This window comes from Ranitomeya variabilis, chromosome 5, assembly GCF_051348905.1.
Source record: "Ranitomeya variabilis isolate aRanVar5 chromosome 5, aRanVar5.hap1, whole genome shotgun sequence".
Taxonomy (NCBI): domain Eukaryota; kingdom Metazoa; phylum Chordata; class Amphibia; order Anura; family Dendrobatidae; genus Ranitomeya; species Ranitomeya variabilis.
In genome coordinates this window covers 9505095-9532518 of record NC_135236.1, presented here as the reverse complement: position 1 = coordinate 9532518, position 27424 = coordinate 9505095, and the positions used below count along the sequence as shown (strand labels likewise).

The 27424-nt window shown below is 51.9% G+C and overlaps 1 protein-coding gene across 1 annotated transcript in view; it reads right to left on the bottom strand.

The window, feature by feature from the left end:
* The window catches only part of PCOLCE (procollagen C-endopeptidase enhancer), a 91894-nt gene that overhangs the window by 25487 nt on the left and 38983 nt on the right, over positions 1-27424 (bottom strand). Inside the window, exon 2 of the mRNA XM_077261554.1 lies at positions 9604-9712. Coding sequence (XP_077117669.1) covers positions 9604-9712 — 109 coding nt within the window. The remainder of the gene's footprint in view (positions 1-9603; positions 9713-27424) is intronic.

Genomic DNA, 27424 nt, shown 5'->3' with positions numbered 1-27424 from the left:
TTGCGTGGTGACCCTCAAGATTGGGCCTTCGCATTGGCGCCAGGGGATCCTGCATTGCTTAGTGTAGATGCGTTTTTTCTGGTCTTTGGATTGCTCTATGAGGAACCTAATCTTGAGAACCAGGCTGAAAAAGCGTTATTGGCCCTCTCGCAGGGGCAAGATGAAGCAGAGGTGTACTGCCAGAAATTTCGGAAATGGTCGGTGCTTACTCAGTGGAATGAGTGTGCCCTGGCTGCAAATTTCAGAGGTCTTTCTGAAGCCATTAAGAATGTCATGGTGGGGTTCCCTACGCCTGCAGGTCTGAATGAGTCAATGACTCTGGCCATTCAGATTGATCGGCGTTTGCGGGAGCGCAAACTTGTGCACCATTTGGCGGTGTCTTCTGAACAGACACCTGAATCTATGCAATGTGACAGAATTCTGACCAGAAGTGAACGGCAAAATTATAGACGGCAAAATGGGTTGTGCTTTTACTGTGGTGACTCAGCTCATGTTATCTCAGCATGCTCTAAGCGCAAAAAAAAAAAGGTTGATAAATCTGTCACCATTGGTACGTTACAGCCTAGGTTCATTTTGTCTGTTACCCTGATTTGTTCCCTGTCATCTTACCCGGTTAATGCTTTTGTAGATTCAGGTGCTGCCCTGAGTCTGATGGATTGGTCATTTGCCAGGCGCTGTGGTTTTGATTTGGAGCCTTTAAAATTCCCTATTCCACTAAGGGGAATTGATTCTACACCATTGGCTACGAATAGACCTCAGTACTGGACACAAGTGACCATGTGCATGACTCCTGTTCATCAGGAGGTGATTCGCTTTCTTGTACTGCATAATTTGCATGATGTTGTCGTGTTGGGTCTACCATGGTTGCAGACTCATAATCCAGTCCTGGATTGGAAAGCTATGTCTGTGTCAAGTTGGGGTTGTCAGGGTATTCATGGTGACGCTCCTGTGGTGTCAATTGCTTCGTCCACTTCTTCTGAAGTCCCTACGTTTTTGTCAGACTACCAGGATGTATTTGAGGAGCCCAAACTCAATTCTCTACCTCCTCATAGGGACTGTGATTGTGCTATAGATTTGATTCCTGGTAGTAAGTTTCCTAAGGGACGACTTTTCAATTTGTCAGTGCCGGAGCATGCTGCCATTCGGAGTTATATAAAGGAGTCTTTGGAGAAGGGACATATTCGCCCGTCCTCATCCCCTCTTGGTGCAGGATTCTTTTTTGTGGCTAAGAAGGATGGTTCCCTGAGACCTTGTATTGACTATCGCCTTTTGAATAAAATCACGGTCAAATTTCAGTATCCTTTGCCATTGTTAACTGATTTGTTTGCTCGCATTAGGGGCTCTAGTTGGTTCACCAAGATAGATCTTCGTGGTGCATATAACCTTGTGCGTATAAAACAGGGTGATGAATGGAAAACTGCATTTAATACGCCTGAAGGCCATTTTGAGTACTTGGTGATGCCTTTTGGACTTTCTAATGCTCCTTCAGTCTTTCAGTCCTTTATGCACGACATCTTCCGTGAATATCTGGATAAGTTTATGATTGTGTATCTGGATGATATTCTGTTTTTTTCGGATGATTGGGAGTCTCATGTTAAGCAGGTCAGGATGGTCTTTCAGGTCCTGCGTGACAATGCTTTATTTGTGAAGGGCTCAAAATGTCTTTTTGGAGTCCAGAGGATTTCTTTTTTAGGTTTCATTTTTTCTCCTTCTACTATTGAGATGGACCCAGTCAAGGTTCAGGCTATTCATGACTGGACACAGCCTACATCTGTTAAGAGTCTTCAGAAGTTCTTGGGTTTTGCTAATTTTTACAGTCGCTTCATAGCTAATTTTTCTGGTGTTGTTAAGCCTTTGACGGATTTGACCAAGAAAGGTTCTGATTTGACTAATTGGTCCTCTGTGGCTGTGGAGGCCTTTCGGGAGCTGAAGCGTCGGTTTTCTTCGGCTCTGGTCTTGTGTCAGCCAGATGTCTCACTTCCCTTCCAGGTGGAGGTTGATGCTTCCGAGATTGGAGCGGGGGCTGTTTTGTCGCAGAGAAGTTCCGATGGCTCTGTGATGAAGCCATGTGCTTTCTTTTCAAGAAAGTTTTCGCCTGCCGAGCGGAATTATGATGTCGGTAATCGGGAGCTGTTGGCTATGAAGTGGGCATTTGAGGAGTGGCGACATTGGCTCGAGGGAGCTAAGCATCGTGTGGTGGTCTTGACTGATCACAAGAATTTGATTTATCTCGAGTCGGCCAAACGGCTGAATCCCAGACAGGCTCGTTGGTCGTTGTTTTTCTCTCGTTTTGATTTCGTGGTCTCGTACCTGCCTGGTTCGAAGAATGTGAAGGCTGATGCTCTTTCTAGGAGTTTTGTGCCTGACTCTCCTGGAGATTCAGAGCCGGCTGGTATCCTTAGAGAAGGGGTGATTTTGTCTGCCATCTCCCCACATTTGCGACGTGTGTTGCAAGAGTTTCAGGCGGATAGACCTGACCGCTGTCCACTGGAGAGACTGTTTGTCCCGGATAGATGGACCAACAGAGTCATCTCCGAGGTTCATTCTTCGGTGTTGGCAGGCCATCCTGGAATATTTGGTGCCAGAGACTTGGTGGTCAGGTCTTTTTGGTGGCCTTCCTTGTCGCGGGATGTGCGTTCCTTTGTGCAGTCTTGTGGAATTTGTGCTCGGGCTAAGCCTTGCTGTTCTCGTGCCAGTGGTTTGTTGTTACCTTTGCCTGTCCCGAAGAGGCCTTGGACGCACATTTCCATGGATTTTATTTCAGATCTCCCTGTCTCTCAGAGAATGTCTGTCATCTGGGTGGTGTGTGATCGTTTTTCTAAGATGGTCCATTTGGTGCCCTTGCCTAAGTTGCCTTCCTCCTCCGAGTTGGTTCCACTGTTTTTTCAAAATGTGGTTCGTTTGCACGGGATTCCTGAGAACATTGTTTCTGACAGAGGATCCCAGTTTGTGTCTAGATTTTGGCGGACCTTTTGTGCTAAGTTGGGCATTGAATTGTCTTTTTCGTCGGCCTTCCATCCTCAGACAAATGGCCAAACCGAGCGAACTAATCAGACCTTGGAGACTTATTTAAGATGTTTTGTTTCTGCTGATCAGGACGACTGGGTTACTTTTTTGCCGTTGGCCGAGTTTGCCCTTAATAATCGGGCTAGTTCTGCTACTTTGGTTTCTCCTTTTTTTTGAATTCGGGGTTTCATCCTCGTTTTTCCTCGGGTCAGGTGGAGCCTTCTGACTGTCCTGGAGTGGATGTTGTGGTTGATAGGTTGTATCAGATTTGGAATCATGTGGTGGACAATTTGAAGCTGTCACAAGAGAAGGCTCAGCTCTTTGCCAACCGCCGTCGCTGTGTGGGTCCCCGACTTCGCGTTGGGGACTTGGTGTGGTTGTCTTCTCGCTTCGTTCCTATGAAGGTCTCCTCTCCTAAGTTCAAGCCTCGGTTTATCGGTCCTTATAAGATTCTGGAAGTCCTTGGCCCTGTGTCATTTCGTCTGGACCTCCCGGCATCATTTGCTATTCATAATGTGTTCCATCGCTCGTTGTTGCGGAGGTATGTGGTGCCTGTGGTTCCTCCGGTTGAGCCTCCTGCCCCGGTGCTGGTTGAGGGAGAATTGGAATACGTGGTGGAGAAGATCTTGGATTCTCGTATTTCTAGACGGAGGCTCCAGTACTTGGTTAAGTGGAAGGGCTATGGTCAGGAGGATAATTCTTGGGTTGTCGCCTCTGATGTTCATGCGGCCGATTTGGTTCGTGCCTTCCATGTGGCTCATCCTGATCGCCCTGGGGGTTTTCATGAGGGTTCGGTGACCCCTCCTCAAGGGGGGGGTACTGTTGTGAACTCTGTTTTCAGGCTCCCTCTTGTGGTCACTGGTGGTATGGTGTGACTTTTGCTTTGGGCTCCCCCTGGTGGCTTTGTTTGTTATCCTGCTGGTCTCTGGCTATCAGCTGGTTCGTTATCCTCTGGGAGGTTCCTATATAGCTCTGTTTTGCTTCCACTTGTTGCCGGCTGTCGATGTAATCAGTGCTACTCAGATTCCTTCTGACTACCTTGCTCCCAGTCCATCCAGGACAAGCTAAGTTTTGTTTGCTCATTTTTTGATCAGCAGTGTTTATCATGTTTTCTTGTCCAGCTTGCTAAAATGTGATTCCCTCGGTTGCTCTAGTGGACTGAGTTTCTCCCCACACACCGTTAGTTGGTGTGTGGGTTCTTGAAATCTCAGGATGGATATTTAGTAAGGGTTTTTTAATGATCGCATAGACCCCTGCTCTATTTTCTGCTTTCTAGTACTAGTGGGCCTCTTTTGCTGAATCTGATTTCATCCCTATGTATGTGCCTTCCTCTTACTTCACCGTTAATATTTGTTAGGGGCTTCTATATCTTTGGGGATTATTTCTCTGGAGGCAAGCGAGGTCTTTCTTTCTCTTTAGGGGTAGCTAGTTCCTCAGGCTGGCTCGAGACGTCTAGGAATTTTTTAGGCACGTTCACCGGCTACCTCTAGTTGTGTTGGATAGGTTCAGATTTGCGATCAGTCCAGTTACCATCTCCCTAGAGCTTGTCCTATGTTTATTCACTTGCTGGTCTATGTGTGATCCTCAGCCACTTAGGATCATAACACTCCTCCTCTCACCCGCAGTCTTTTTCTCACCTGCAGTCTCTCACCCGCAGTCTCCTCCTCTCACCCGCAGTCTCCTTCTCTCTCTTGTAGTCTCCTCCTCCTTACCCGCAGTCTCCTCCTCTCACCCACAGTCTCCTCCTCACCCGCAGTCTCCTCCTCTCACCCACAGTCTCCTCCTCTCACCCACAGTCTCCTCCTTTCACCTGCAGTCTCCTCCTCTCACCTGCAGTCTCCTCCTCTCACCCAGTCTCCTCCTCTCACCCACAGTCTCCTCCTCACCCGCAGTCTCCTCCTCTCACCTGCAGTCTCCTCCTCTCACCCGCAGTCTCCTCCTCTCACCTGCAGTCTCTTCCTCTCACCCGCAGTCTCCTCCTCTCACCCGCAGTCTCTTTCTCACCTGCAGTCTCTCACCAGCAGTCTCCTCCTCTCACCCGCAGTCTCCTCCTCTCACCGGCAGTCTCTTTCTCACCAGCAGTGTCCTCCTCTCACCCGCAGTCTCCTCCTCTCACCCACAGTCTCCTCCTCTCTCCTGCAGTCTCCTCCTCTCACCCACAGTCTCCTCCTCTCACCCGCAGTCTCCTCCTCTCACCCGCAGTCTCTTCCTCTCAACCGCAGTCTCCTCCTCTCACCCGCAGTCTCCTCCTCTTACCCGCAGTCTCTTTCTCACCTGCAGTCTCCTCCTTTCTCCTGCAGTCTCCTCCTCTCACCCGCAGTCTCCTCCTCTCACCTGCAGTCTCTTCCTCTCACCCGTAGTCTCCTCCTCTCACCCGCAGTCTCCTCCTCTCACCCGCAGTCTCCTCCTCTCACCCGCAGTCTCTCACCTGCAGTCTCCTCCTTTCTCGTGCAGTCTCCTCCTCTCACCCGCAGTCTCTTTCTCACCTGCAGTCTCTCACCCGCAGTCTCCTCCTCTCACCAGCAGTCTCCTCCTCTCACCCGCAGTCTCCTCCTCTCACCCGCAGTCTCCTCCTCTCTCCTGCAGTCTCCTCCTCTCACCCACAGTCTCCTCCTCTCACCCGCAGTCTCTTTCTCACCTGCAGTCTCCTCCTCTCACCCGCAGTCTCTCTCACCCACAGTCTCCTCCTCTCACCTGCAGTCTCTTCCTCTCACCCGCAGTCTCCTCCTCTCACCCGCAGTCTCTCACCCGCAGTCTCCTCCTCTCACCAGCAGTCTCCTCCTCTCACCCGCAGTCTCCTCCTCTCACCAGCAGTCTCCTCCTCTCACCCGCAGTCTCTTTCTCACCTGCAGTCTCCTCCTCTCACCCGCAGTCTCTTTCTCACCTGCTGTCTCCTCTTTTCTCCTGCAGTCTCCTCCTCTTACCCGCAGTCTCATTCTCTCACCCGCAGTCTCTTTCTCACCTGCAGTCTCTCACCCGCAGTCTCCTCCTCTCACCAGCAGTCTCCTCCTCTCTCCTGCAGTCTCCTCCTCCTCACCCGCAGTCTCCGCCTCTTACCTGCAGTCTCCTCCTCTCACCCAGTCTCCTCCTCTCAACTGCAGTCTCCTCCTCTCACCCACAGTCTCCTCCTCTCTCCTGCAGTCTCCTCCTCTCACCCGCAGTCTCCTCCTCTCACCCGCAGTCTCTTTCTCACCTGCAGTCTCCTCCTCTCACCCGCAGTCTCTTTCTCACCCACAGTCTCCTCCTCTCACCTGCAGTCTATTCCTCTCACCCGCAGTCTCCTCCTCTCACCCGCAGTCTCTCACCCGCAGTCTCCTCCTCTCACCAGCAGTCTCCTCCTCTCACCCGCAGTCTCCTCCTCTCACCAGCAGTCTCCTCCTCTCACCCGCAGTCTCTTTCTCACCTGCAGTCTCCTCCTCTCACCCGCAGTCTCTTTCTCACCTGCTGTCTCCTCTTTTCTCCTGCAGTCTCCTCCTCTTACCCGCAGTCTCCTTCTCTCACCTGCAGTCTCTTTCTCACCTGCAGTCTCTCACCCGCAGTCTCCTCCTCTCACCAGCAGTCTCCTCCTCTCTCCTGCAGTCTCCTCCTCCTCACCCGCAGTCTCCGCCTCTCACCTGCAGTCTCCTCCTCTCACCCACAGTCTCCTCCTCTCAACTGCAGTCTCCTCCTCTCACCCACAGTCTCCTCCTCTCACCTGCAGTCTCCTCCTCTCACCTGCAGTCTCATCCTCTCACCCGCAGTCTCCTCCTCTCACCCGCAGTCTCCTCCTCTCTGCTGCAGTCTCCTCTTCTCACCCGCAGTCTCCTTCTCTCACCCGCAGTCTCTTTCTCACCCACAGTCTCCTTCTCTCACCCAAAGTCTCCTCCTCTCACCTGCAGTCTCCTCCTTTCACCAGCAGTCTCCTCCTCTCTCCTGCAGTCTCCTCCTCCTCACCCACAGTCTTCTCCTCTCACTGCAGTCTCCTCCTCCTCACCCGCAGTCTTCTCCTTTCACCTGCAGTCTCCTCCTCTCACCCACAGTCTCCTCGTCTCACCCACAGTCTCCTCCTCTCACCCGCAGTCTCTTCCTCTCACCCGCAGTCTCCTCCTCTCACCCGCAATCTCTCACCCGCTGTCTCCTCCTTTCACCAGCAGTCTCCTCCTCTCTCCTGCAGGCTCCTCCTCCTCACCCACAGTCTTCCCCTCTCACCTGCAGTCTCCTCCTCCTCACCCGCAGTCTTCTCCTTTCACCTGCAGTCTCCTCCTCTCACCCACAGTCTCCTCGTCTCACCCACAGTCTCCTCCTCTCACCAGCAGTCTCCTCCTCTCACCCACAGTCTCCTCCTCTCTCCCGCAGTCTCCTCCTCTCACCCGCAGTCTCCTCCTCTCACCCGCAGTCTCCTCCTCCCTCCCGCAGTCTCTTCCTCTCACCCGCAGTCTCCTCCTCTCACCAGCAGTCTCCTCCTCTCACCCGCAGTCTCCTCCTCTCACCAGCAGTCTCCTCCTCTCACCAGCAGTCTCCTCCTCTCTCCTGCAGTCTCCTCCTCCTCACCCGCAGTCTCCGCCTCTCACCTGCAGTCTCCTCCTCTCACCCACAGTCTCCTCCTCTCAACTGCAGTCTCCTCCTCTCACCCACAGTCTCCTCCTCTCTCCTGCAGTCTCCTCCTCTCACCCGCAGTCTCCTCCTCTCACCTGCAGTCTCTTTCTCACCTGCAGTCTCCTCCTCTCACCCGCAGTCTCTTTCTCACCCACAGTCTCCTCCTCTCACCTGCAGTCTCTTCCTCTCACCCGCAGTCTCCTCCTCTCACCCGCAGTCTCTCACCCGCAGTCTCCTCCTCTCACCAGCAGTCTCCTCCTCTCACCCGCAGTCTCTTCCTCTCACCAGCAGTCTCCTCCTCTCACCCGCAGTCTCTTTCTCACCTGCAGTCTCCTCCTCTCACCCGCAGTCTCTTTCTCACCTGCTGTCTCCTCTTTTCTCCTGCAGTCTCCTCCTCTTACCCGCAGTCTCCTTCTCTCACTCGCAGTCTCTTTCTCACCTGCAGTCTCTCACCCTCAGTCTCCTCCTCTCACCAGCAGTCTCCTCCTCTCTCCTGCAGTCTCCTCCTCCTCACCCGCAGTCTCCGCCTCTCACCTGCAGTCTCCTCCTCTCACCCACAGTCTCCTCTCAACTGCAGTCTCCTCCTCTCACCCACAGTCTCCTCCTCTCACCTGCAGTCTCCTCCTCTCACCTGCAGTCTCTTCCTCTCACCCGCAGTCTCCTCCTCTCACCCGCAGTCTCCTCCTCTCTGCTGCAGTCTCCTCTTCTCACTCGCAGTCTCCTTCTCTCACCCGCAGTCTCTTTCTCACCCAGTCTCCTTCTCTCACCCAAAGTCTCCTCCTCTCACCTGCAGTCTCCTCCTTTCACCAGCAGTCTCCTCCTCTCTCCTGCAGTCTCCTCCTCCTCACCCACAGTCTTCTCCTCTCACTGCAGTCTCCTCCTCCTCACCCGCAGTCTTCTCCTTTCACCTGCAGTCTCCTCCTCTCACCCAGTCTCCTCGTCTCACCCACAGTCTCCTCCTCTCACCCGCAGTCTCTTCCTCTCACCCGCAGTCTCCTCCTCTCACCCGCAGTCTCTCACCCGCAGTCTCCTCCTTTCACCAGCAGTCTCCTCCTCTCTCCTGCAGGCTCCTCCTCCTCACCCACAGTCTTCCTTTCTCACCTGCAGTCTCCTCCTCCTCACCCGCAGTCTTCTCCTTTCACCTGCAGTCTCCTCCTCTCACCCACAGTCTCCTCGTCTCACCCACAGTCTCCTCCTCTCACCAGCAGTCTCCTCCTCTCACCCACAGTCTCCTCCTCTCTCCTGTAGTCTCCTCCTCTCACCCGCAGTCTCCTCCTCTCACCCGCAGTCTCCTCCTCTCACCCGCAGTCTCTTCCTCTCACCCGCAGTCTCCTCCTCTCACCCGCAGTCTCCTCCTCTCACCCGCAGTCTCCTCCTTTCTCCTGCAGTCTCCTCCTCTTACCCGCAGTCTCCTCCTCTCACCCACAGTCTCTTTCTCACCTGCAGTCTCTCACCCGCAGTCTCCTCCTCTCACCAGCAGTCTCCTCCTCTCAACCGCAGTCTCCTCCTCTCTCCTGCAGTCTCCTCCTCTCACCCGCAGTCTCCTCCTCTCACCCGCAGTCTCTTTCTCACCCGCAGTCTCCTCCTCTCACCCGCAGTCTCCTCCTCACACCCGCAGTCTCCTCCTCACACCCGCAGTCTCTCACCCGCAGTCTCCTCCTCTCACCAGCAGTCTCCTCCTCTCACCCGCAGTCTCCTCCTCTCACCCGCAGTCTCCTCCTCTCACCCGCAGTCTCCTCCTCTCACCCGCAGTCTCTTTCTCACCTGCAGTCTCCTCCTCTCACCCGCAGTCTCCTCCTCTCACCAGCAGTCTCCTCCTCTCACCCGCAGTCTCCTCCTCTCTCCTGCAGTCTCCTCCTCTCACCCGCAGTCTCCTCCTCTCACCCGCAGTCTCTTTCTCACCAGCAGTCTCCTCCTCTCTCCTGCAGTCTCCTCTTCTCACCCGCAGTCTCCTCCTCTCTCCTGCAGTCTCTTTCTCACCAGCAGTCTCCTCCATTGCACACGTCTCTTGCACTCTCTTACCGTAATCTTCCACACACATTTCTTGTTATGGGGGTAATAGCTTGGAAACCCCTCGCTGGCGATGTATCCGGATTCCCCGCTGATGTCTCCTCCGCACAGAAATTCGGGCCTAAGGATGGAAGAGCGGAGTGTGAACAGTGACCTGGATCATGTATGCAGCACATGTGGTGCCGGTCATCACTGTCAGGCTGCCGTCACACTAGCAGTATTTGGTCAGTATTTTACATCAGTATTTGTGCCAAAACCAGGAGTGGGTGATAAATGCAGAAGTGGTGCAGATGTTTCTATTATACTTTTCCTCTATTTGTTCCACTCCTGGTTTTGGTTTACAAATACTGATGTAAAATACTGACCAAATACTGATTGTGTGACAGCAGCCTGCATCTTTTTCTCTACACTTTTGTGACCATTTTGCTTTTCCAGATATTTTAGACAGAGATGCGACTTTTACCAAATATGGTATTTTTTGATGCGTCTCCCTAAGTTTGGTGCAAAACATTGGTGATTATCACAAAGCAAAAAAAAAGTGACTTTAATAAATCACAAATGATGAATTGGGTACTATGTGTCAAAAGTAAGTGCACCCCCTCCGGATATTGAACATCTGTCACACCCCTCCACACAAGTGCGTCTCATCCAGCCCACAGGTGCGTCTCGTCCAGCCCACAGGTGCGTCTCATCCAGCGCACAGGTGCATCTCATCCAGCGCACAGGTGCATCTCATCCAGCGCACAGGTGCATCTCATCCAGCGCACAGGTGCGTCTCATCCAGCACACAGGTGCGTCTCATCCAGCACACAGGTGCGTCTCATCCAGCGCACAGGTGCGTCTCATCCAGCGCACAGGTGCGTCTCATCCAACGCACAGGTGCGTCTCATCCAACACACTATCCATAAACAGAGAGGTGGCGAGGGAACACTTAGCTAATTTACATGAATTTATATCTCCTAGTCCAGAGGAATTACATCCTAGGGTACTGAAAGAGTTAGCAGAGAAAATTGCAGAACCACTAGCCAGAATCTTTGAAAAATCCTGGAGAACAGGAGAAGCCCCAGAAGATTGGAGAAGGGCAAATGTTGCACCTAATTTAAAAAAAAATGAAAGAAGAAGATGGAGTCATGAAATTACAGGCCAGTGAGTCTAACTTCTATACCAGGAAAGACCTGTGAACAAATGATTACACAGCATGTATGTACTTAGATAAGAATACAGTAATTAACCAGAGCCAGCATGGGCTTGTACCAAAAAAGTCATGCCAGATTAATCTTAATTTCTTTCTATGATGGAATCACTGATTGGGCGGATCAGGAAAATGCAGTAGATATTGTATAGCTCGACTTCAGCAAAGCATTTGATAAAGTATCTCATACTATCCTCATTGAAAAATGACAAGGCTATGGTTAGTTGGATTCATAACTTGTTCAGTGATCGTACTCAAAGTTGTAATAAATGGCCTGGGCACTTTACATGATGGTGGAGGTCTTCTCTGGGTGTGTGGACTTGTGCTGTGAGGGCGCTATGCCCATGCAGGCCACTGACGCTGGGTTGCCAGGACCAGATGTTAGACAGTCCAATGAGGGAGATGACTATTCAAAAATAAACTCTTTACTGAGCGGAAACTTGGTAGGGAATATGTACAAGAGATAGTGAGTACACTTAGCGACACTCAAGAATGCGGCACTGCTTAACTTTGAACCTTAGGTCCTTTATCTATGCATTTCAAGGCTCTATTTAACTTGCTACCAGGAAATTGGCACTTTCCCCCGCACTCTAGGCTAGTCTCAAACATTAACTTTCACTATTCCTACTGTCAAATTCCAAACATTATCAACATTGTTAACACAAGTCACAATTCTCCTTATACATCACAGCTCACATTACAACCTCGGCCATCCAGAACCTGTAATTCACCAACACACTCCTACACATAACGTAGATCATCAGATGCTTGTGAAAAATACCAAGCCACTCTCCTGCACTTTACTTAGATCCAATTCTGTAGATGATTTCGAGCCACTCTCCTGCACATTTCTTAGACCAGATAATGTTTCTTTCTTTTGTGTCAGCCGGTCCTCTCAGTTAGGACCCTGGAACTTACGATCATGCAAACCCTTTTTACTGTCTTCCTAACCCGGCACCAGATCCTCAGATTAATTTGGCCCCACCGAACAAGGGCCCTCGAGTCAACAACACAGACTTTTTTCTGTGAGGGTAGCCCTTCATGTTAAGGGCACAGTCCATTGTCCCTCATCAGTTCTTGGACAGAGATGCAATCCTTAGCTCAACATCTGTCCATGAGACTGGAAGACACACAGTCTCTTTGGTATTTTGTCCTTACTGGATAAGGCTCAGTCCTTGACTGAGGATGTAGGACCCTCCAGCGATTGTAGTATCTCTTAATCCAGCAGGGGAATGCGCAACAAAAAAAACGAGGGGTAAAACAACTTCGGCCATCCGTGGCCATAAACATAGGGGAGTCTTGGATAAATAGGTTATTGACCAGCTGGAACCTTGGCCCCCAGGAATCTCGAACTGTTTCTCTTATCGGGTGCAACTGGCATAATGTGGCATTTTTCAGCTCATTCTCCATTCCTTCTCTAAAACGGGTCCTCAACCAATGACATTCAGACCCAGGTCTCCTTGGCCTCAATTCTCCCCATGTACTCAGCTGAATGAGCACCCTGGGTCATATATACTATGGCTGGATTGGCTGCTACCTCTAGTAGTCCCATGGTTATTTTCTCCACCGAGGGACCATGGATACTCGAGTTGCTTTCCCCACTATTATTCCCGGGGGGTGTCACTGCCTCAGGAACTGACAGGTCTCACTGAGGCTGCACTGCTGCTGGCATCTCTTCAGCGTCTGATCTTATCCTTGAGACCGCTATCGTGAATCACCCCCGCGGCCCATCTTCCTTCAAGAACTGGACCCGCTCTCAAAGCTGTAGACTAGGACTGCAGCGAAGAGAGCTGGCATTCAAACACCTTGTTCCATGTGCTCTCTTCCACCACGAAGCCAATGCCCCTATTGTGGTCAAAGTATACCACCACTCCCTGGAATCATCTGCTGCACACACTCTTCTCCACCGGGGCTCTCCAGTTGGGCCTGGACCCACTCCTCTCTCCTCTTTTCGAACTGTACTACTCCTGCAATCCACTCCGCACGGGTGACATGAGGTGTGCGCCCAGTGTTGAGGACCACTTCTGGCATCGGTGGGCGAACCTGCGATGTCTGGGCCCATAGGCTCTCCAGGTACTTGGCCCTACTATGGGCCTCGCACCAGTCAGTTGTAAAAAGCTCAGGCTCTTGTTTCCATCTGAACTCTGTCTTTTCCGTCAGGCTGCCCGGCTTCACCTGTTCCTCCATGGCTGCCATTAGTTGATGCAATGTGCCATCAGCAACTCCCACTCCACCATCATGATTCGGCACTGCTCTCTTGCTGACTTCCAACCTACAAATGGCGCCGCCTCTTTCGCTGCTTGAGGCTCGTCACGGCTCTGCTTTTCACTAGGTGGGTTTTTCTCGTGCTCACCATCGCGTTTCTCTGACTCCTCTGCCCATTCTCTGGAGTCACAACTTGCTGGTTGGGCCTTTTCCTTCCTCTTCATTCTATAATATAGGTGGCACTTTCAATAGGTGTAATCTCTTTAGGGCTGGACACAACTTTGCACCCTTTTGTTCCTTTTACGCCGACGATGGGCAGGCCCTTCCTGTTGTTCTGCACCACTCACCTCCATTGCAGAGTCCATGCTTGGTGCCATCTTAGACAACATAACAATCGCCATCCTCCACATAACTCGAGTCTTCCCCGCATCACTCTGCTCTTCCAGCTGCCAGACTTGATCCTGCCGACTACGCCAAGTATGACGTGGTACAGGGCTGTCTCCTTCTCTCCTTCGACGAGCAGCTCGGCTGTGGTGCCCCCTGCATGTTACATAAAGGTGGGGGTTCTGGCTGGGTGTGTAGACTTGTACTGTGAGGGTGCTATGCCCGTGCAGACCACAAGTAACCGATGCCACTAGTTTGCCAGGACCAGATGTTGGACAGTACAATCAGGGAGACAACCGTTCAAAAGTAAACTCGTTACTGAGCAGTAACTTAATAGGGAATATACACAGTAGATAGCGGGCACAAAGTTATGGACGTTTCCTTCACCACTCAGCAGATTCCACACACAGATTCCTTCCTCTTTACTCTCTTGTCCTCAATCTTCACCTTTCCTTTTTACTCTGCTTGTCCTCTGTATTCATGGTTTCTCCCCACAGTCATGAACTCATCCCGCCGTTCAGCATCTTCTCTCCCCACAGCCCAGCTCGACACCACAGTCATGAACTCATCCCGCTGTTCAGCATCTTCTCTTCCCACAGCCCAGCTCGACACCACAGTCATAAACTCATCCCGCTGTTCAGCATCTTCTCTTCCCACAGCCCAGCTCGACACCACAGTCATGAACTCATCCCGCTGTTCAGCATCTTCTCTCCCCACAGCCCAGCTCGACACCACAGTCATGAACTCATCCCACCATTCAGCATCTTCTCTCCCCACAGCCCAGCTCGACACCACAGTCATGAACTCATCCCGCCGTTCAGCATCTTCTCTCCCCACAGCCCAGCTCGACACCACAGTCATGAACTCATCCCGCTGTTCAGCATCTTCTCTTCCCACAGCCCAGCTCGACACCACAGTCATGAACTCATCCCGCTGTTCAGCATCTTCTCTCCCCACAGCCCAGCTCGACACCACAGTCATGAACTCATCCCGCCGTTCAGCATCTTCTCTCCCCACAGCCCAGCTCGACACCAGTCATGAACTCATCCCGCCGTTCAGCATCTTCTCTCCCCACAGCCCAGCTCGACACCAGTCATGAACTCATCCCGCCGTTCAGCATCTTCTCTCCCCACAGCCCAGCTCGGCACCATAGTCATGAACTCATCCCGCGGTTCTGCATCTTCACCACCCAGGAGATTTGGTGCCAGTAAGTCCCGTACTTCTCTTCTCTAGTGCTGACGCTCTGGAATTCCTACCTGGGGTACTTTCTTCATCTTGCGTTCTCTGTTCCGTCCTGGCCCGTTACCTTCAGGACTTATAAACTCTGGGCCTTTCTGCTAGGCCTCCTCTCCCAGGACCCGTTTCCAGAAAATCACTCTATCCTTTTGTTCTTGGTCTCCACTCAGTTAGGGACACCCAAGAATGCGGCACTGCTCACTTTGGACCTTAGGTCTTTTCTCTATGCACTTCAGGCCCTATCTAACTTGGTACCACGAAACTGTCACTTTTCCTTCAACTTAGCCCCTCCCACTCTCGGCTAGTCCCAAACATAAAATCTAACTATCCTTTCTGTCAAACTACACACATTATCAACATTATTAACACAAGTCACAATTCACCTTATACATCACAGTTCATATTACACATTACAACCATTTACATATACTTCAAAGGGGAACGGGTGTGACATGTCCATCTTCTTACACAGGTGCATCTCAACCAGAACCCAGGTGCATCTCCTCCAGCACACAGATGTAGAGCGCCCCCACACCGCCGCAGGGCCGAGGGGTACCCGGAGCCGGGCCTCTGGGTCTCAGTCCTGGGGTTGTCACGGTGGCTAGACCCGGTCCGTGGCCCTGTCTGTCAGTGGGGGACGTCCGGTGCAATAAGTGGTGTTGTAACGGTGCAGTTGTGAGGTGCAGGTCGCAGTAAATAACAAGGACACCAGGTTGCAGTCTCTTTACCTCTTTACTGAAGGTTTTTGGAGACCTCAGTCCAGAGCGCTGTTAACTGGGTTGTCAGAGACCGGCCGGTCCAAAGGCACATCAGGAGTTCTCTTTACAGGTGGGAATCAGTGTCTACCTGCTAGCGCTGGGTGTTGTAGTTCTTCCCTGCTGAGCTCCCGGGATAGTCCTCACAACTGTTTCTGTCTGTCTCTATTGTTCGTTCTCTTCGTCCTCCAGGTGATATGGTAGGACGCACCCGTATGACGGGGTAGGCCTGGAGTTCTTCCGGGACCCTAGAGTCGCCCCTCTCCCACAGCTGCCTCCGTTGTCTGCTTAGGTGTTAAGTGAGACAGCCAACCTGTAATTAGCTGTCCGGCCGTGGTTTGCAGTGTACTTAAAGTCTCTTACTTGCTCGGCGTTCCGGCCACCGACTGTTTGCGCCTCAGAAGGATGTTGCCTCGGTCTAACAGCACGACTCCTTCTGGTCCCAATACTTCTTTACTGTATTCCCGTTGTGCACTGGTTAGTTCTGCTCTGAGGAGTCTGCCAGGATCCCATCCCTGACAGGTCCTCTCACTAGCTCTTCCCAGCTACTTCTCTCTGTCTTCCTGTCCAACCCCCAGTTTTACCAGAGTTGTGAGGAGTGGCCTACTAGATAGGACCACCCCCCCTGGTGGCCGGAGTATGAAGTGTGGTGTGAGTGTACCTGGTCAGAGAAACTCCTTAGTGCAATCAGACGTACCATAGCTCCCCATAGTGGCGGAGCCACAGTACTGCAACAACCAGGACTCTGGGGTGCTGCACTCCCCCCCGGTTAAATCCAGTACTCCGGGACTGGGAAAACAAGAACAATAATACATGTTAACAGGAAACACACAAATTTTTGAAATAGCATAACAATTGAACATAACTATGCTTCCCTTTACGGGAGGTGAGGATTCTTGAACGTTGCAAAAGTTAGGTCATGCACAGTTTATGACTCTCAGTTCAGTGGTTAAAACAGCGGGGACCCCGGGTAAACAAAGGGGTCCCCCTTATGAAAGTTTTTGAGCAATTCACCGTCCATTACTCTAGTGTCCATTTAAAAACCTGTAACAAAAAGATATGCATACAAACATTTTCAATTAAATAGCAGCCCTTATCAATACCTCCAAGTTTTGTAGCGGAGGGGAGTTTGATTTTGAGTGCTGCGTGTGGACCTTCGCAGCGCAGGGGTTGCTATTGGCCTAACAGGACCCGCTATGCTTGCTACCGCTGGTGTAGTGCACTGTCTTCTAGCTACACTTCTAGTGAGTCTGGGTAGCACTGGCAGGTTGGGGCTCTCAGAGCTGCTGCTATCAACAGTGGGTACAGCAGATTCACTGACAGCAGAGGGAGGATTTGCTGGTTCAGCGGTCGGCATGGTGTCATCAGGTAAGGCTTGTTGAGGTAGCGGGGCCGGCTGATCTGATACCACCATTGTTTCTGGTGGGTCCGGCTGTTGGAACATTAGAACAGGCACCGCGATGGCTTGGTTTATCTGAGTCCAGGATTGGGGAAAGTCACCAAGGACGGTATGGAACATTTTCTCCTTTTCCACCGGCGGGGAGATTTCTGGGGCCGTGCCCCTCTCTTTCAACTTATCGGGGCAGACCTTAAGGTGATCCCTGGATACCGCCGTCGAGGTCTCCCCTCTGTCCTTGCTGATGAGACAGACCTTTGTGTTGTCGAAGTCGGATGGCAGGATGGTATACGGTTCCGCTTCCCATTGGTCATCGAGCTTATGTAATCTCCTCTTTCGTTTAAGTACTTGCTCACCAGGTGACAGGGGAATCGCAGGAGCGTGTTGATTGTAGTCCTTTTCTTGTTTCTGCCTAGCCTGGGCGAGACTTCTCTCTACACACTCCTGTACTTCGCGGTATCTTCGCTGCCTTTCTGTATCCCAATCTGCCTCCGGCGAGGTATCTTCGGGTACTAGGACCCCCATGTCCAGATCAACGGGTAACCGACTAGACCTTCCTCGCATCAGGTAAGCTGGAGTACAGTTGGTGGAACTTACTGGGATGTGGTTGTACATATCCACCAGGTCAGGCAACTTTGTCGGCCACAGGTTCCGTTCCTCCACAGGCAAGGTCTTCAATAAATCGATCACTACCTGGTTCATCTTCTCGCACATCCCGTTGGTTTGAGGGTGGTACGGGGTGGTTCTGATCTTCTTACACCCGTACAGCTGGCAGAATTCTTGGAACACTTCTGCTTCAAAGGCAGGTCCCTGGTCGGTCAGTACCTTCTCTGGGTAGCCATGGGGTCTACAAAAGTGCTGCTGGAAGGCCCTGGCGGCAGTCCTGGCCGTTAGATCTTTAACAGGCACAACCACCAAAAACCTGAAGTAGTGGTCCACGATGGTAAGGGCGTAGATATAGCCCGACCGGCTAGGTGTCAGCTTCACATGATCCAGCGCGACCAGTTCAAGCGGCCGTTTGGTGATGATAGGCCGCAGGGGAGCCCGTTGACTGTCACGGTCCTTTCTGCGCAGACTACATGGACCACACTCCCGACACCACTTCTCAATGGTTCTCTTCATGCCAATCCAATAGAACCTCCCTCGGAGTAGCTTTTCCAGCTTCCTCCATCCGAAGTGTCCGGCTCCATCATGGTAGGCTCCCAGAACCATGGGCGCATCTCGCCTTGGCACCACTATCTGCCACACCAATTCATGAGTACGTGGGTCGATGCTCCTCCTGCACAGCTTGCCATCATGGATAAACAGCTTGCTTCTCCCCTTCCACAGCTGTTGGGTTTCTTGTGGATCATCTGGGCCAGGGTGCAACCCAGCCTGCGTCAAGAGCTCCTTCACCTGACGGACCGCGGGGTCACTATCCTGGGTTTCTGCCCATCCGTGGTGGGGCAGGGGATTCAGCGTGGCATCCGGTTGGTTCTTGTGCCTGTTCTTCACATGGTGAGAGTTCTGAGTGGCTTTGGGGCGATGGAAGGCAGGCAGCTCCACCTCTTCAAGTGCCTCTGGGTCTTCTCCCACTTCTGGTAAATTGGGCATTCGGGACAGAGCATCGGCATTGGCATTCTGGTGTCCTGCCCGGTATTTGATGGTGAAATCATAGTTGGACAGCCGGGCCATCCACCGCTGTTCCAAAGCCCCGAGTTTGGCAGTACCCAGATGCGTTAGCGGATTGTTGTCCGTGAAGACGGTGAATTTCGCGGAGGCCAGGTAGTGCTTAAACCTCTCTGTCACTGCCCAGACAAGGGCAAGGAATTCCAGTTTGAAGGAACTGTAGTTGTCAGGGTTCCTTTCCGTGGGACGGAGTTTCCTGCTGGCGTAAGCGATCACTCTTTCCTTGCCTTTCTGGACTTGAGACAGCACGGCTCCTAGTCCCACATTACTGGCATCTGTGTACAGCACAAACGGTTGGTCGTATTCGGGGTAAGCCAGTACCTCTTCTCCCGTCAGTGCCGACTTCAAACAGGTGAAGGATTCCTCCAGCTCTTCGTTCCAATCAAAGGGGGTGTTCCTCCCCTTGGTCTTCTTTGGTTGGCCCACCAACAGGTTTTGCAAGGGTGCGGCCTTCTTGGTGAAGTCCTTAATGAACCTCCGGTAATAGCCTACCAGCCCGAGGAACTGCCGGACTTCGTGGAGGTCACTGGGCTTTGGCCAGTCCTTAATCACTGTGACCTTGTCGGGGTCTGGGGCCACTCCTTCAGCGCTCACCACATGGCCCAGGTACTGCACTTTAGGTTTCAGCAGATGACACTTGGACGGTTTCACCTTTAAGCCGAAGTTGGATAGGGCTTCAAACACCTCGGCCAGGTGCTTCAGGTGGTCTTCGTAGGTCTTAGAGAAGACAATGACATCATCCAAATATAGCAGCACGGTTTCAAAGTTCAGGTGTCCCAGGCAGCACTCCATCATCCTCTGGAACGTTCCGGGAGCATTGCACAATCCGAAGGGCATGTAGTTGAACTCACAGAGACCCATTGGCGTCGTGAAGGCCGTCTTCTCTTTGTCCGCCTCCGCTACAGGAACCTGCCAGTACCCACTGGTGAGATCTAAGGTAGAGAAGTAATTAGCAGATTTTAAGGCAGCCAGAGACTCCTCTATCCTAGGCAGTGGGTATGCGTCCTTATGTGTAATGCGATTCAACTGCCTGTAATCAACGCACATCCTCATTGTACCATCTTTCTTTTTAACAAGGACTAACGGAGCTGCCCAGGGGCTACAGCTGTCTCTCACCACCGCAGCCTCCTTCATTTCCCGCAACATGTCCTTGGCACACTGGTAATGAGCTGGGGGTACAGGGCGATATCTCTCTTTTATGGGTCGGTGATCTCCCGTGGGGATGTGATGTTGGATCCCTTTCACCTGCCCAAAATCTGAGGGGTGTTTGCTGAATATCTGCTCGTACTCGTGTACCACCCTGTAAGCCCCCTGTTTTTGATGGGATGGGGTAGAGTCAGTGCCCACATGCAATTCCCGACACCAGTCCTTCGAGGGCTCTGCAGAAACTTTGTTCTCCGCCAAGTTTGATGGGACCAAGGGTTCCGGTGTCTGTATCACATTATTATTGACAGTGAACAATTTGGCGAGCGTGGTATACTTGGTGAGGTGAACCTCTTCCTCCCCACAATTGAGGACACGTACGGGCACTCTCCCCTGACGGACGTCGACCACCCCCCGGGCTGTCAGAACAGTAGGCCTATGGTCTGAATATACGGATTCTACCAAGGCCTGGTAGTCCCTACCCCTGAGGCCTATGGCTGCTCGACACCATATTAACATTTCACTCTTGGGGGGTATCGCGATGGGGTTTGAATCACTCACAGTGACACGACCAATCTCACCACCAGTCAGCTCTACCTGCTGTCTCTGCATCAGAGCTCTGATTTCCTTCTGCAGGGCACGTTGCTCACTGTGGCCAGCGGTTTCTGCCACCTGTTGCAACAAAACAATCACTTCTGCAAGACAATTTTCTATAACATTAGTACCAAGAGTCATCATGGGATTACATTCTCGACGATCAATATCAACAATCACAATCCCTTGGGCTTTCAATTCCACCCGCCCCACTTTGATGGTGACCTCCTTATACCCCACTTGTGGCAACGGCTGACCATTACTGGCGATTATGGTGAAATCATCGTCAGGGCCACGAGTAATATCAGTGTCCTCCCAATACCGTTTGTAGAGCACGTAAGGTATAGTCGTCACCTGAGAACCGGTGTCCAGCAAAGCATTCAAGGGGATTCCATCAATCACTACAGGGAGAACTGGTCGTCCTCCAATATACTTGGTTCTCCAATGCTGCGGGCCTGACCGTCCTACTCCTGGGGGTTGGCCCTTTGCCCCAGGGGTTGCTCGTTTAAAGGACAGTACCTTGCAAGATGGCCCACCTGGTGACAGCGGCGGCAGATGGGTCGTCCATCCTGGTGGAAGCGATCGTCGGGCCGGCTCCTGGTCGGCGGAGTCCTCCTCTGTCGCATCCAAGGGACATCCTCCGGGCTGGAAGCCAACTGGATCTTCTCTTTGGGGGCCTCCTGTAGGGACTGCACCGTCTGGGCCAGGGCAGCAACGCTCTTGGTTAGCTCTTGCATCTGGAGACGGAGTCCTGCAGGGGAGTCGTCCTCGAAGCTCTGGGCGTCGGCCTCCACGGCAACTGGGGTATCCGATGCCACCTCCTGGTGGTATGTGAGAGCGGGGCGCCTGGGTGGTACTGCGCGGCTGGGCAGTCGCTCCTGCAATGCCTGGATAGCTTTATCTTTAAACTGCGCAAAAGTCAAGTCTGGATTTTGCATGGCCAGGAAGTGCAATTGGCCCCGCTGGTGACTGCACCGGAGCCCCTCAATGAACCGCTCCTTCAGGATTTTATCCTCATCCTGCATGCTGCCGGGGTCACTCTGCTTAATGGCCCGCATCGCTTCCTGGAGATTAAGGGCATAGTCCCGTAAGCTATCCTGTGGCCTTTGTTTGCATCCATAAAAAGTCAGTTTAATTTCTGTAGCAGTGCGAGTATCAAAGGTGGCTTTAAGCTTGGCAAAAACCTGTTGTGCAGTTTCTCTATCCTCAGCGGGCCAGGATTTCAATTCTCTCAGAGCCGCCCCAAAGAGTTGGCCGGCTATCATATGGACCTTCTGAGGCTCGGTTAGGGGATAGAACTCGAGCAGGCTGCAGAGCCCCTCTTTAAAGTCAGTGAACGTATGCGACTCCCCAGAGTATCGCGGAAGCCAAGCCGCTCCGGGCAGGTACGGCATAGAGAAGGGCATTATGGCTTTTGTGTTAGCGGCAGCGTCCGGCTGGTTGGGAGGAACAGCGGGTTCTGCGGCTACCGGTGGTGGTATTAGGGCCGCGGCTCCGTCCGCTGCGGGGACCGGAGCTGCCCCTGCGTCCGCGGCTGCGACCGCCACCTCCTCTCCTCCCGACTCAGACATGGCTGTCCCTTCCTCCCACGAACCTGCTGGAGGTCGGAGTTCCTCTTCCGGGATTGGCGCCTTACCGCGCTTTCCGTTCCGCGCTTCTTTCAGCTGATTCCGCCCACGTAGCTAAGGCTCCTCCCTTCGTGCGCGGCAATGGCGAATTTTGGCGGTAAATGGCAATACACAGTCTTTTCAATAAAGTACAATTCAAGCGCACTAAATCACAGTTCTAAGGCACACATGACCTGATTCTTCAGGCTTAAGTAGATCCTGTTCGTGACGCCAAGTTAGAGCGCCCCCACACCGCCGCAGGGCCGAGGGGTACCCGGAGCCGGGCCTCTGGGTCTCAGTCCTGGGGTTGTCACGGTGGCTAGACCCGGTCCGTGGCCCTGTCTGTCAGTGGGGGACGTCCGGTGCAATAAGTGGTGTTGTAACGGTGCAGTTGTGGGGTGCAGGTCGCGGTAAATAACAAGGACACCAGGTTGCAGTCTCTTTACCTCTTTACTGAAGGTTTTTGGAGACCTCAGTCCAGAGCGCTGTTAACTGGGTTGTCAGAGACCGGCCGGTCCAAAGGCACATCAGGAGTTCTCTTTACAGGTGGGAATCAGTGTCTACCTGCTAGCGCTGGGTGTTGTAGTTCTTCCCTGCTGAGCTCCCGGGATAGTCCTCACAACTGTTTCTGTCTGTCTCTATTGTTCGTTCTCTTCGTCCTCCAGGTGATATGGTAGGACGCACCCGTATGACGGGGTAGGCCTGGAGTTCTTCCGGGACCCTAGAGTCGCCCCTCTCCCGCAGCTGCCTCCGTTGTCTGCTTAGGTGTTAAGTGAGACAGCCAACCTGTAATTGGCTGTCCGGCCGTGGTTTGCAATGTACTTAAAGTCTCTTACTTGCTCGGCGTTCCGGCCACCGACTGTTTGCGCCTCAGAAGGATGTTGCCTCGGTCTAACAGCACGACTCCTTCTGGTCCCAATACTTCTTTACTGTATTCCCGTTGTGCACTGGTTAGTTCTGCTCTGAGGAGTCTGCCAGGATCCCATCCCTGACAGGTCCTCTCACTAGCTCTTCCCAGCTACTTCTCTCCGTCTTCCTGTCCAACCCCCAGTTTTACCAGAGTGTGAGGAGTGGTCTACTAGACAGAACCACCCCCCCTGGTGGCCGGAGTGTGAAGTGTGGTGTGAGTGTACCTGGTCAGAGAAACTCCTTAGTGCAATCAGACGTACCATAGCTCCCCATAGTGGCGGAGCCACAGTAGTGCAACAACCAGGACTCTGGAGTGCTGCAGATGCATCTCATCCCCACAAGCAAACATCAAGGAAGTGCACACAATGCCAGGAGTCTGCTGGAAAGCACAGTACTGGATGGATGTCCAGCAAACTGATGAAGATGTGATGCTCTGGGGTTCAAATACTTTAGGTATTGCAGTATATAGAAGCAGAAGACTATAACATTATTCAGAGCAAAAGATGCTGTGTAGTGCAGTGACCCATGTTACAGTCAGGGAGCGCTGTATGTGCTCCTCAGGATACGCATGGAGTCCTATCTGTAATGGTGATAATGAAACAGTGTCCGGCATGATTGTAAATGGCCGGTATGTGTCGTAGAGGGTGTCTGCGCTGTAAGCCTGTAGTATTGTCGTTCTGGGACCTGTAGTCCCACAAATATTTGTATATTTAAAAGGGAGACTTGCAGAGTTAGTCGGAGAGCTGGGCGGGACTGACTAACCACACACACCTCTCACCTATGGGGGTGGTTACAGCTACATAATGTGACCAGGGTGTGGGTCACATGTTCAGTATGGCCTGTGTGTTGGAATGTGCTGGAGTGGACTGGATTCCTGAAAGCACATGGTGAGACCATGGACTGATGGCCTGTGTGTTGGAAGTGCCTGTGACTGGACTTACTGAATAGCGCACAGAGAGGCCGTATCTGCAGAGCCTGGGACGGCTACTGTGTTGGGGAAGCTACAGTTCCTGCTGCGGGTCTGGACTATCTGAGGTGCCCTGGTCACAAGGACGGTGACCCCAGTGAGGCAGCTTTCCCCTGGGAACCAGCACTGAGAGGAGTCAGTGTGTGGAGCAGGAGCTCCTGTAAGGTAACCCCAGATAAAGGGGGTTACGGGCAGAGACGTATCTGCCATTGTAACAGACTGTTGGTGCTTGTTGTGTTCCGTGGACATTAATGAACTGTTCGGCGAGTTAAAGCTGTACACTATAAAGTGCTATAGACAATGTGTAGGCCTGTGATGTGCAACATGGCTTACGATGCGGTTTATGATGCTTAAATAAACCACATAGACTGTTATTTGTGATAGACCGTGCCTGAGTGCATTAATCCTGTTGCCAAGCGAGTGTCCCCCAACCCACTCAGGTAGCGCTATCTCCCAGCGGATACACAGAGGAGGGAGGGGAGGCTTCCGGAAATCTTTGTTCTTTCTCCACTTTATTACACTACAGGACATATCAGTCTGTATAAATCCCTGGATTATTATAGTTCAGTATTATTATCAGGCATTGTTATACCTCGTTATACTGTCCCGTGGTTTATTACCATTATGTTTTATGATAGATTATTACGGATTATCACTATGGATTATTATGAATCATCACTATGAATTATCACTGTGGATTATTATGGATCATCACTATGGATTATTACAGATTATCACTATGGATTATCACTAAGGATTTTTACAGATTATCACTACGGATTATTATGGATCACCATATTATATATATATATGGATTAGATAAGTATTTTTATTATGGTTTGTTATCACTGGAGATTATTAAGGACTAGTCTGGATTTCTCCTATCCCTCTGAGTTATTTTCCATTATGATGGATTCTTACTCTGGATTATTGTAGATTATTACGTAAACATTCTGGATTTTTGCCGCTATTTTTATGTTTCCCTCTTACTGAAGATGGATCTTTGGAAATGAAAGCTCTGGAAGTTCCTGAAAAGATTGTACAGTCGTGGAATGTGCTGTGTCCGCGCCAAAGAGCGAGACGTCAGCATGACCTGGACCCCCGCCACCGACTCCCGGGCACGAGGGGCCGGACGCGCTCAGAAGCCAAATACTCTGCTTTCCTCATTAACACTTTCCGTGTTATCCACAATGACAGAGGATCCTGTGTCCTGGGAAAGACGTGATTTATACCGTACCGGCAACAGCCGGAGATACATCTTATAGTTGTGCTCAAAAGTTTACATACCCGGCAGAATTTTTGCTTTCTGGCCTTTTTTCAGAGAATATGAATGATAACACCAAAACTTTTTCCCCACTCATGGTTAGTGGTTGGGTGAAGCCACTTAGGCTTCTTTCACACTAGCGTCAGCCCGACGTGCCGACGCGCATTGTGAAAATAATGCCCAACGTGGGCAGCGGAAGCAGTCTTACGACGCTTCCGCTGCCCCATTGTAAGGTTCGGGGAGGAGGGGGCGGAGTTTCAGCCGCACATGCGCGGTCGAAAATAGCGGACTCGACGCACAAAAAAGTTACATGTAACTTTTTTTGTGCCGATGGTCCACCATAACACGACGCAACCGTCGCACGACTTGTGGCCATTCGACGCAATGTGTCACTAATGTTAGTCTATGGGGAAAAAATGCATCCTGCGGGCAACTTTGCGGGATGCGTTTTTTCTCCTAAACGACGCATTGCGACGTACAGCCAACAACGCTAGTGTGAAAGTAGCCTGATTGTCAGACTACTGTGTTTTCTCTTTATAAATCATAATGACAACCAAAGTTCACATCCCCTGGCGATTTTAGCCTGATAACATGCACAGAAGTTGACACAAATGGGTGTGAATGGCTACTAAAGGTAACATCCTCACCTGGGACCTGTTTGCTTGTAATCAGTGTTTGTGCATAAAAGGTGAGTGAGGTCCTGGGATCCAGACAGACTCTTGCATCTTTCATCCAGCCAGGGCCGTATTTAGAGTTTCTGCTGCCCTAGGCACTTTTAGTGCTGCCCTCCCCCCCCCCTTTGGTGAGTATGACACTATCGGCAGTGACTTTAGCAAGAATCGCTGATGTGAAAGTCGCCTTTTGCAGCAAATCCGGCAGTTTTTCTGCATGTGCCGCGTAACGGATCACTTACGGCAACACTGCGTTCGGCCTCATTCATTCCCTATGGGATTTGCGGCACTTATGATCTGGCAAATGCGGTACCATACCTCCCAACTTTTGAAGAAGGGAAGGAGACAAAGTGTGCGGCAAATTTTAGGCCACGCCTCTGACCACACCCATTTCACAACTAGTCACACCCATATCCACGTCCCAACCACAGCCATTTAGCACTGCTGATCACACTGCTTCATATACAATAATTATAAACGAAAAAATATGGCCACAGTGCTCCATACTGTATAATGACCACACATGATGCTCCATACTGTATAATGGCCCCACATTATGCTCCATACTGTATAATGGCCCCACATGATGCTCCATACTGTATAATGGCCACACATGATGCTCCATACTGTATAATGGCCACACATGATGCTCCATACTGTATAATGGCCCCACATTATGCTCCATACTGTATAACGGCCAAACATTATGCTCAATACTGTACAATAGCCACACAGTTCTCCATGATACTGTATAATGACCCCCCCTCCTGTATGCATGGCTCAAATTCACCCCCCCCGTATGCATGGCTCATATTCACCCCCCCCGTATACATGGCTCATATTCACCCCCCCCTGTATGCATGGCTCATATACACCCCCCCCTGTATGCATGGCTCATATACACCCCCCCTGTATGCATGGCTCATATACACCCCCCCCTGTATGCATGGCTCATATACCCCCCCTGTATGCATGGCTCATATACCCCCCCCCTGTATGCATGGCTCATATACCCCCCCTGTATGCATGGCTCATATACCCCCCCGGTATGCATGGCTCATATACACCCCCCCTGTATGCATGGCTCATATACACCCCCCCTGTATGCATGGCTCATATTCACCCCCCCCCCTGTATGCATGGCTCATATACACCCCCCCCTGTATGCATGGCTCATATTCACCCCCCCCTGTATGCATGGCTCATATTCACCCCCCCCCGTATGCATGGCTCATATTCACCCCCCCCCTGTATGCATGGCTCATATTCACCCCCCCTGTATGCATGGCTCATATTCACCCCCCCCTGTATGCATGGCTCATATTCACCCCCCCCCCATATGCATGGCTCATATTCACCCCCCCCTGTATGCATGGCTCATATTCCCCCCCCCCCTGTATGCATGGCTCATATTCACCCCCCCCCCTGTATGCATGGCTCATATTCACCCCCCCCTGTATGCATGGCTCATATTCACCCCCCCCTGTATGCATGGCTCATATTCACCCCCCCTGTGTGCATGGTGGCTCTGGCGTATCTCCCATCCCCCCCTGTATGTGTGGCTCATCTCCCATCCCCCCCTGTATGCATGCATGGTGGCATTGGTGGCTCTGGCTCGTCATCTCCCATCCCCCATGCGTGGCTCATCGGCAGCCTGCCCCGCCGCTCCCCATCTATGTTGTGGCTGCCGCCTGCCGGGCTCCCCGATCCTCCTCCTTCATCTTCCCCGGCTCCCCCCGTCCCTGCCTGTCATCATACTCACCTGGCTGTGTCACCTCACACCGCGCACGGCGCGCAGAAGAACGGGATCCTCCACCTCTGTGCTGTGTCCCGGCGCAGCAC